The 11,498-nt window shown below is 36.4% G+C and overlaps 2 protein-coding genes across 2 annotated transcripts in view; one reads left to right on the forward strand and one right to left on the reverse strand.

Annotated features, from left to right (window-relative positions):
- LOC125874333 (wound-induced basic protein) overlaps positions 1-11,498 on the forward strand; it is a 120,347-nt gene that overhangs the window by 82,427 nt on the left and 26,422 nt on the right. The window lies entirely within an intron of this gene.
- On the reverse strand, positions 1,207-6,126 carry LOC125874307 (oleoyl-acyl carrier protein thioesterase 1, chloroplastic-like). Its single transcript, XM_049555168.1, has 7 exons — positions 5,605-6,126; positions 4,847-4,980; positions 4,640-4,753; positions 4,005-4,100; positions 2,243-2,330; positions 2,098-2,166; positions 1,207-1,763 (listed from the first exon to the last, which is right to left on the reverse strand). The coding sequence occupies exons 1-7, from the start codon at positions 5,938-5,940 to the stop codon at positions 1,491-1,493; spliced, it is 1,110 nt and encodes a 369-aa protein (XP_049411125.1). The 5' UTR covers positions 5,941-6,126; the 3' UTR covers positions 1,207-1,490.

Genomic DNA, 11,498 nt, shown 5'->3' on the forward strand with positions numbered 1-11,498 from the left:
GGTTCGGGGAATGGGGAGGATGGAGTGTATGTAAACCTTATCACTATCTCGTAAAGGTAGAGAACTATTTCGAAAGACTTTCAGCTCAAGTGCAGCAAATTCAAGTACAAAGAATTAAAAAAACAATGTAGAAAATGTAACAACTTACAAGAAAAGCAGTACAAAACCTACGAGAATGGAACAAGAACAGTATATAGTACGATAATCAAAATATAGTAAACAGCTAACAATGATAAATATCAAAAGCAAAAACTTTAGTACAACGACAAACACAAACAAACCTAAACTCTCGTAAAACATGATAACACTCCACTACCTACTATCCTCCTGTCATAATAAGTATGTTTCACGCCCTTCTATCTAAGATCATTTGTTCGGTAAGCTGATAAGTTGAGGTCAAGCCATGCCATTTTCAGAGAATCAAGATAACTGGTCCAGGATATTTTTCAACGTGGCTACATCTGCAGAATCTGATTCCGTGACTGACCCCCCTAACTTTCTTCTTTTTGAATTTCAAAATCAAAAATCCTAGTTTTCTACTATTATAAATTCTACCATTTGGAACAAGGTTTTTTGGAAGCCACCAAAAATTATTGTTCACTCTTTTCTCTAATTTCTTAGCACCTTCTGTCTTGCGTTTTTCAATCCCTAAAATTAATTTCTTAAATATCATTTCATCTCTTTCCCATGATAACCATTTGAAATTTTCTCTCAAATTTGGTCAATGTTCAAGTAAAAACATTTAGATGTTGGTTCAATTTGATACTGCTTACTGTTTCTTTTGAAACAAAAAGATAAGATTTCTGAAGTATCCAAAAAGTCCGAGGACCTTTAGTACTGTACTCTACCCCCGAACCAGCAGCCTTCACGCCATGTCTCTCAAAGTGCTCCAAATCGCCCAACACAATGGTTCTGTCCCCTTCTTAGTTCAAAAGCTTATGGATATATGCTTTTGCCATCTTTGATTAATGAGAGTCTCTTCTGCCAACGCCTTACTTTCCTCATCCTTGATATACTTCACTTGATCCAAGTCTCAGGCCTTCCACTGTCTCACCTTCGCAAGCCTGTACAGTTTCTTTCTTATCTCCATCTTCATTTCTTAAGACGTTATTAGAGCATATATAAAGATATATCTTTAATAAACAGTTGTTTTGACAACTAACTTTGAGATTTAAAAGGTTATATAAGTAGCAAACAAGCAGGAGATACATGCCATAAATTATATGATACAAATAATCTGTTCCCAAACTAGCACACTAATTTCCTCACCCTGTTTATTTGCATAACTAAAACATTAGTACAAATCAATGAAGCCTCATCTCAAACATCTATCCAGAGCTCTAGGAAAAAGAAAAAGAAAGAAGGGAAGCAATAAAAACTACAGAAAGACAAGAAAAGAGACGGACACGAAAAGTTGGACAACGAAGAAACAAAAGGGAGCTCCTCCACCGAGTACTTGGGCTACAATGAACAATAGAACACATTGAATCTTATATCCTAGCAGACTTCTTTCTCCATTCAGTTCGACACCTATTTATTTCAAGTCCATCGCTTGATAATCTCAACAAATGCAGGAAGCTCTTGTTTACATCCTTTGGAGCAGTAGCAGATCCATTAGCCCCGTGACTCTCTAAAGCATCAGCATCCTCAATAGGTTCAACACTTGTAAGGGAATCAACAACATCATCCTGCTGACATTCACGCCTATAATCTATTGTAATTGTTTCCAGTTCATGTGTATCAATGATTTCTTGAGGAATACTCTGCCAGCAGAAAAGTTTTTTTGTTAGCTAAATACAGAAAGTAGTGCATAGATGTAAAACATAAGACTTCCCTTGTTTTAGAATTTACTTCTAATGACTCCTCCATGACTAGTCGTTATTTATAACAATGAAGAGCAACAAAAGTTCTATGAACAAGACAACGCAAGACCCTAAGAGATCTCTGCACAGTTGTTAAATTTACCACGTTAACAGCAGAAAAGAAGTTGCAGTGGGGAGAACAGTTTTAGTAACAAGAAGAAATTTTTTTTATTGCATCGTATATATGGTTGGCCACGTCCATTTATTCAACTACAGATAGGAAGCATCTACAAACCTCAAGTACCCATCCAATGTAAGTGACATTGTTTACATGCTGATTCATGTCCAGATCAGCTCTTCGTGGCTGCCAACAAAACAATGAATATCCTGAGTGCTTGAAAAGAATGTCATTGAACTCGGGATTTTAAAATGACACCTACCACCATTCCTAGCTTCGAATACTCAGCGGGATCTTCAAGTTTTGCTATTTTCTTTAGGCTGCCATTATTCTCCTCAGGAAAAGCTAACCTAGAATTGTGAACAGTCAAACAAGAATAGAGTGCCCCTTATCAATAACATTGCTGCCAATAAAATACAACACTCAAACTTACATGTGACAAAATCATGGTCAGTGACATTGCAGATGATATGCAATAGAGTAGACAGGGTAACACGTTACACATAACACAATTGTGGCTGGTGCTGTTATGAAGTATATAAAATTTAAAATATGTTTGATTGAAGAAGGGAAGGGGTAGTTTTTTTTTTTTGCTTCTCCAAAGTGAAGTACTTCTCAGATCCCTAATTTGTAAAAGTGGAAGAGAGTGAAAGACCAATACGTATTTCCTCCTTTCAGTCTAATTTCAGAATGGTTGCAAATCTCTCAGGAAATCCAAGTTATTTGGTCGTAGAAGTTAAAGACTGATTTCGTCCCTTTGTCTAATTTCTCTCTCACTAGCCACCCTCACTCTACTCGATTTAAACATAGTGAGTAAATAGAAGAGGAAGTCAGAATGACTCAAGTGTATTACTTCAATGAAATATAAAAATGTAAAATTGACGATTGGAGTTGACTTGATAGAGAAGACACCACATTGTCTGACAGTCTAACTACAGTGAATATACGTCTGGGAAACAAGCTTGCACCAGAGTTGAAACAAACTGGATAAGAGACAGATTGGCTTAGTTCTTTTCTATTTCTTTTTTCGTTTTGCAAAACCATGTGTGCACGCAGGCACATCCTTGGATTTGGTTCTGAAGAATTGGTTATGCATATGTTGGAAAAATTGTTCTTTAGAAACAACCCTTTGTTTTCCAGAAAAGCAGAACAAATGGTTTCAAGGTCTAATGTAAATTATGATAGTTAGAAGGACAAGTTTTCATTGATGATCCTTTTGATAATGGTATAGGAATATTTTGAACAAAAAACAAAGATTGTTTTTCCCAAATAAAATGTAAATTGGATTAATGTAACAGGAGAAATATTTCCCGTTCCTTCACCGGAAAGATATGTGACCACGAAAGAGGGATTAAGTGGAACAAAGTACACTAAAGCTGGAATGCTCTTTTATCATGTATGTGGATTACTTGGTCAATTACCTGATTCATTTTTATAGGGCTATAGGCCTCGAACCATAGACCTCCTTGGTAAAACATATCAAGTTTATTATTATTAAAAATAATCTGAACTGTTTCAAAGACCCAACATGCAAAAAAAACCTGCAATTCATATATCTACTCAATAATTTTTCAAGGGAGTCAAATGGATCTGAGGAGTCATCTTTCTTTTATTTGGGGGGTGGGGGGGGGGNGGGGGGGGAGGTTCCATTTTCTACATCATCAATGTAAGTGTTAAAGCCTTCCATTCCCATCAATCAGTCTAAGATACAAAAACTCATCAAATACCAAGAAATAGATGTAATAATTAAGAATCTGTAATGTCTTTGAGATTCAAACCATTTGTGTTAGATATATGCGCAACTTATGATAGTATTTAACAGCTACATTTTCATCTACCAGCACCAAGAATCATGTACCCATTAACACCATTCAAAACCGTTGTATAATAATTTCAAGAAGTTCAATGAACAGTTTCCTCATTACAGTTATATTTTACAAGAATGCTTTACCCACTTAGGAAATTATAAGTTCCAGGAAAGGGAAGAGAAAGAAGAAAAATGAAAAAGAGGAACCTAAGTTTACCTCAGTTCTTTTGGAAAATAGAGCTCCAGCTCATCACGAACTTCATCAGTGACCTTTTGAAGCCGTCTTGTGTCCTGGTTCATCATGAGCCACTTGCTGCAATCAGATATCATAACATCCTAATTTAATTTTTGTAGAATTACTCAACAAGCAATATAGGAAAAAGAAAGGATTTACAGATTGTTAGAAGGTGGCATCTGTGACCTTGATACTCGAGAAAACCATTAACACTGCCAAATTACAGACTTCTTCACAAAGTAAATATATTGACTCGGATGATTTAGAAGCAAAACACTCCATGGATGTACTTTAAGCTTTATGCAGTAACTTACAAAAGGAATTCATTTGTTCCAAAAGCTGCCTTTGCGGGAAATGTATTTAATAACCAAGTGGGCATGGAAACTACTGCACCACACTTGTGTGGGAGGGTATATGTAAAAGATAAGCAATTCACAGCATATATGTATCAACTATGTTAAGTATTTGCAACAAATATACTTAAGCCTGGAATACTGCATGCCTAGAAGTATACATGTCCACTCGGAGATGTGCCTTAAACAGGAATATTATCACTTTTAGTGCTATCTATATTCTTTCTATTAGGTTTATTATGGAGTATAAACATAATTCTGCACCTGGTTGCTCTTCCAATGACTTCACCAGTAGCGCAGTCTTTGAGAATCCAATCACGTCTAGTCCCAATCCTGCCTTCACTTTGGCACCAAGTCTCTATTTCAACAACATCACTCCTGTTCCATACCACAGACAGCATTAACCATGGCTACAACAGCCTTGTAGAATAAACCACTATAGTGAACACTTGCAAGGTATAAAAGGATTACCAAGCAGGGTACTTATAGATCTCAATGTACATGCGAGCAGTAACCCATATAAGATGTAATTTTCTCATACTATGGGTAGTTGCAAATCCATCCGTTGAAAATCCAACACTTTGAGCATGGTTGCATCCAACCTCCTACATCACAGAGTTAAGATATATTTATGCCCATATAATCATACATAACCAAAATATAATTATTCTCCCTCTGTTTCAATTTGTTTGTCTTATTTTCCTTTTTAGTCCACTTCAAAAAGAACGCCTCTTCCCTTTTTTGGCAACTCTTTAATTTCAGTTTTATGGTATGTTTAAGACCACAAGATTCAAAAGTTTTAGTATTTACTTTCTTGAAGTCCATGTAAGTCAAACCCAGATAAACAAATTGAAATGGAAGGAGTACTACTATAGAGTACAGCACGCAAAAATAATTCCCCAAAACTCTATACTCCCACCATTCCAGCTCAAAGAAAAGTACCAAAAAAGAAGAAGAGATGCATTGACAAATCAAGAGCTCATATTCAGTGAAAGAGTTGATTAACACAAAAGAATCAATCTTTTATAAAGCTAGCTGGACCTGCAATAGATTGGCGATGCTTTCGAGAAACAGACATGCATTCACAAATCAAGAGTTGATTAACACAAAAAACCCAAAAATAAATCGATCTTGTCATAACAGTAAACCATCTAAAGATTGGCGATACTTTCGAGAAATAGACATGCATTGACAAATCAAAAGCAATCAATGAAAAAAATAAACCAGACCTGCAAGAGATTGGCGATAGTTTCAACAGTTACAGTTTTGTTAATCCCAACCTCATAGCACCTAACAATAAACTTCTCCTTATACGACATTCCATCCTCCGACATAGTCCCCAACCTCAATCGATCCGCAAGACTCGGCTCATACGCTATCTGCTTACTCTTAGTCGTCTCATTAGTAGCTACCGCCAGCACCAGACCAGACCTCGCCCCAACCGAACAAGATGAAACAAGCGATTTTCTACACCCAATTGAAACTGAATTGAAAAATCTCTTGGAACACTGATTATGATCTCCAATGGCGACATTGCCAGCTTGAAACGTCCCTCTACACAACATTGTTTGATCCCAAATCAATTAATTAACTCTTTTTCTTCCCTAAACAGAGAGATTTTGGGAGAGTATAGAGAGTTTGCTTCTTTTTTGGTCGATGGGATCGAGGTGAAGGTTTGAGGCTCTCAAGGAAGTTTAGAGTGAGGCGAGAGAGATAAGTGCATTTACACAGAAATTAATGTTGCCATTTGTTTCCTGCCAATTTTTACCTACCCGGCCCGATATTATTACAAAACTATTGAATTTTTTTAAATAAGTTTGGTGATTCCGATATTCAAATTTTGTAGAACTCTACTAGACGAATCTATGTATTACACTTTGCAAAACATAAACTTTTTGTTTTTATTTTTTTGATGTCAAGGATTTATTTCAGTTATTTTATTGTTACTAAAAGTTAAAAAGAGAATTTTCGCATATAGTCACTCAAAAATAGCTTAATTATGTTTTATAGCTACAATTTGCTAATTTCGATTCGTAGCTAGGCAAATTGTATATGTATATTTATCGAATTATATATGTATATCTGTCAAATAATTGTATAAATGTAACTAATATACATATATATTTGTATACCTGGCGAGCGAGATTGGGAGATGGAGAGAGGTGAACTGTATATGTATATCTGTCAGATAATTGTATGTATATAACTGATATACATATGTATATTTATATCTGGCGAGAGGGAGGAGAGAGGTGAGTGAGAAAGGACAGAGAGTGGAGAGAGGCTAATTGTATTTGTATATGTATAAAAGAAGACAAGTGACGTAATTAAAGCTAAAATTAAGTTGTGAGTCGTAAATAATTCAAACTATAGCTATATTAGTTAATTAACTAGTATATGTTTGTTTTTCCGTGTAATTTTCCCAAATTAAAAAACACAAATTTGAATAACAAAAATTAAACATGCTCCTCCCGTGCTAATTTTTATTTATTTGAGTTACTTTATTTGTGTAGTTAATAACTTGTTAAGTTTATTAAATTTAAATTGCACAAGAAATTATTCATAAAGAATAGTAAAAACAAAGAAGCTCAACTTTACTAACTTAGACCATTTTTTGCGTGGTTGTCACATTTGAGTGTTCATGTCCTTCTCCAAATTTACTTTGACTTTAGGCATAGGTTCATAGAATATGGTATGGCCTAAAGGCCATTGGAGTAGCAAATCATGTGTAATTATAAACTTTTGGTCATAATGTGGAGTACTCTCTGCCGCAATTTCATGAGCTATTTGATTTCTAAATCGTAATAGGATAATTTGTTTTTATCGATCTAAATAGTAGGGATCTAGAATTATATGGTGCATGTACTGATTGGTAGGCACCAAGGAAATAATAGCCCATGTGCAAACACAAGTTCATTACTAGTCCCTATGTTTCTTTTTAGTTATCATGTATACTAAAAATACTTGTTTTAAAATAATCATCAGTTTAAACAATCAAGTGATAATTGATTGAGCAAATGATATTTCTCGCCAAGATGTGGTAAATCGTTCCAGGAAATTTGATTACTCGTATAACCTTTTTTTTTAGTTATTATTATTATTTTAAAATTGTCATTTCTAAAACTATTTATTTGTTTGTTTCATTTTGTTTATGTGGAAAATAGTGACAGTTGTATTAAGTTGTTTATTAGATTAGCTTAAATACTAATTAGTTACAGAGTCTGTTAGATTAAACTGATAGTTAGTTAGTTAGCTTTGTAAATAAAGTAGTCGGTTAGTGACATGTATAAATAGACACACTTGTATCAATGAAAGGCAATGCGGTTCTACAAAATTTCTCCAGTCACTTTCTTCCTTCTCTTCTAATGTCAATGTAACAGAGCCCATTGTAGCTAGGTTAATACTTTCAACATGGTATCAAAGCACAGGTTCCATTGAAGCCTAGCACACCTTGTTGCATAGATGTTTACGTGAGAAGAGATCTGGAGAAGACAACTGCATATACTCGAGAAAGGGAATTTGGGGATTTCATCACTAATTGAGGAATTACGGACAATTTCGTTTGTACGAAGTCAAATCCAGTTTGAATCCAAAGAAGGAGCTCAAAAATGGTAGATGTAGCAGATTTGTCAACTCAATCGCCATCTCCATCAAGTTCCACACAGGTTCAGACGTTTACCGATATTCACCCCAGAAATCCCTTGTATCTTCATCCTTCAAATACACCAGGTAGCATTCTGATTTCGCAAAAGTTAACTGGTATAGAGAATTACACAGGTTGGAGTAATTCGATGAGAGTAGCATTGTTAGCTAAGAATAAAATTGCATTTGTAGATGGATCCTGTAGAAAAGAAAAATATGTAGGAGATTTAGAACATGAATGGGAAAGATGCAACGCCTTCGTTCTGTCATGGATTACTAACTCTGTTTCGAAGGAGTTGGCTAATGGCCTCATGTTTTCGTCTAATGCTTGCACTGTATGGAGAGATTTAAAGGAGCGGTTTGATAAAAGAAATCTAACTAGGATCTATCAATTGCATCGTGAAATATGTACCATGAGTCAGGGCACTCTTACTGTTTCAGAATACTACTTTAGACTTAGAAATTTATGGGATGAACATGTCTCTTTAGTACAATTGCTTGCTTGTGAATGTGACAAATATAGGGAGTATGCTGATCATATGGAGAAACAGAAGCTTATACAATTTTTAATGGGACTAAATGAGACATTTGCTCAATCTCGAGGTCATATTCTGATGACTGTTCCTAGCCCTAACTTGAACCAAGCCTACAACATGATAATGCAAGATGAGAGTCAGAGAGTCCAGTCAAACATGATTTCTGCTTCAGTGATACCATTGCAACAATTAGATATTAATGAGCCTACTGCACTAGCATCTGTCCAGCACAACAAATTTAAGAAGGCTAATGATCTATATTGTGAGCATTGTCATATGAGAAATCATAACACTAAGTATTGCTATAAGTTGGTAGGATATCCGGCTGATCACAAATATGGTAAAAGAAATCCTGAGGATAGAAATGTTGATAGGAATGACAGGAAACCTCAGTTTGGGGATGAAAGACAGAGATTTCAAGGTGATAGGCAACAAAGGTTTGGTGGAAATAGGAGGCAGCAGGCACATAATGCACAATGTGCTAATAATCCTGAGTATGGAAACAAACAACAGCAGAATCAAAACACAGGACAACTAGCTGGATTGGAGCATGGAAATGATTCATCCTCATCTATGTTAGTGCCATCCTTTACTCATGATCAGTATAATCATCTCATGAGGATGCTGGAAAATGACTCTTCACCACAAGGAAGTATAGCTAATATGGCAGGTATATCCTAGAACACTACTTCATGTTTTACATCAAGGTGTTTTTCTGCAGGTTTAGACACAGCTCCTTGGGTGGTTGATACTGGTGCTACCAATCACATGGTCTATAATATAAAATCCTTGTTAAATTCCTCATCTGCACCACCTTCTAACAACCAAGTCCACATTCCAAATGGCCAAACAACAGAAGTTAAACACATTAGCACAATAACACTTTTTGATAATTGTGTATTGAACAATGTGTTACATGTCTCTAAGTTTGAATATAACCTCTTGTCCATCTCCAAGCTTTCCAAGGAACTTCATTGTTGTGTTTCTTTTTATCCTTCTTTTTGTACCTTTCAGGACCTGTCAACTGGCAAGGTGATGGGGATTGGTAGGGAAAAAGAGGGCTTATACTTGCTTCCCTTTGCTCAACAACATCCACCTGCTAGTGCTCTAGTTGAACACCACTCTTGTTCATCATCTATTCATGCTGCTAAAGCTGATCCATCTATCTGGCATCTCAGATTTGGGCATGCACCAATAGCTGTTCTTCAGAAGATTCCCCTACTTAACTCCACCAATTTGCCTGCAGCATCTATTTTTTGTCTTGTTTGTCCTCTTTCTAGACAAACTAGATTTCCTTTTCCCACTAGTACTAAGAAGTCTGTTCATCTTTTTGATCTCATTCACATGGATGTTTGGGGTCCCTATAAACAATGTACTTACAATGGTTACAAATATTTCCTTACTATTGTAAATGATCATTCCAGAATGACCTGGATTTACTTGTTAATATTGAAAAGTGATGTAATAATACACATTACCTCATTCCTTAATCTCATTAAGAATCAGTTTTCAGCATCTGTAAAAATTGTCAGGACTGATAATAGGTTGGAATTCTTTAATTCTCAATGTCATACTTTTTTTACTTCCCTTGGTATTATACATCAAAGTACTTGTGTGCATACACCTCAGCAAAATGGCATTGCTGAGAGAAAACACAGGCACCTTCTTGAAATGGCAAGAGCCCTTAGATTTCAGGCTCATGTACCCCTCAAATTTTGGGGAGAGTGTGTCACTGCTGCAGCTTTTCTCATAAACAGATTGCCCTCCACAGTTCTATCTAACAAATCCCCTTATGAGGTGTTTCATGGACATCCTCCTAAGCTGGACCATATCAAAGTGTTTGGATGTCTATGTTATGCAACTAAACCTATGTTCACAGATAAGTTGTCTTCCAAAGTCATACCCTCTGTGTTCATGGGCTATTCACCCACCCAGAAAGGGTACAAACTTTACAAAATCCTCTCAGACACCTTCTTCACCAGCAGAGATGTTTCCTTCAGAGAACATCTCTTCCCTTTTCAGCATCCCAAGTCCACTTTTTTGGCTCCAGACTCCATGTCCACCTCACATACTTTTCCTCCTACCTCAGCATTCCCCCATCCTATGGATGTGCCCTTGTCATCCCCTGATCACACCTTGAACATACCTTCTTTTTCTTCACTTCCATCTGTTCCTTCAGTGTCATCTTCTCCTATTACTACCACTGATCCTGTCCTTGTTTCATCACCACATCCTGCCAGGAAATCCACCAGAGTTACTAAGCCTCCCATTTGGCACACTGATTACATTACCAAATCATCTACCTCTCATCCAATTTCCAACTGTCTTTTTTATTCTGCAGTCTCACCATCCTACAAAGCCTACCTCACAACCTTTTCTGCTTCTATTACTGAGCCATCTTCTTATAATCAAGCTGCTCAAGATAAGCATTGGGTTTATGCTATGGACCAAGAGATTGCTGCACTCACTGATAATCACACTTGGGAAGTTGTAGACCTACCTGCAGGTAAAACTCCTATTGGATGTAAATGGGTGTACAAGATAAAATACAAGGCTGATGGATCTATAGAGAGGTATAAAGCTAGATTGGTTGCCAAGGGGTTTACTCAGCAAGAAGGGATTGATTACCATGACACATTTTCTCCAGTGGTTAAAATGGTCACTGTAAGGACTGTTGTTTCTATTGCTGCTCAGTCCAACTGGCCTTTATTCCAGATGGATGTTTATAATGCCTTCCTACAGGGTGATCTTATAGAGGAGGTTTATATGACTTTGCCACCAGGTTTTGGCAGCCAGGGGGAGCACAGGGTATGTAGGCTACTCAAATCCCTGTATGGCTTAAAACAAGCCAGCAGACAGTGGAATTTGAAGCTTACAATAGCTCTGGTTCAGTCTGGTTTTACACAAAGCAGGTTGGATTATTCTTTGTTTACAAAAGAGAATGA

Source organism: Solanum stenotomum, chromosome 8 (genome assembly GCF_019186545.1).
Source record: "Solanum stenotomum isolate F172 chromosome 8, ASM1918654v1, whole genome shotgun sequence".
Classification (NCBI taxonomy): Eukaryota; Viridiplantae; Streptophyta; class Magnoliopsida; order Solanales; family Solanaceae; genus Solanum; species Solanum stenotomum.

Coding starts and splice junctions, on each gene's coding strand:
- LOC125874307 (XM_049555168.1), bottom strand. CDS start 5,940: ATGTTGTGTAGAGGGACGTTTCAAGCTGGCAATGTCGCCATTGGAGAT. Junction 4,754..4,846: donor ATCTATAAGTACCCTGCTTG/GTAATCCTTTTA, acceptor GGTATGGAACAG/GAGTGATGTTGTTGAAATAG. Junction 1,764..2,097: donor ACATTGGATGGGTACTTGAG/GTTTGTAGATGC, acceptor TTCTGCTGGCAG/AGTATTCCTCAAGAAATCAT.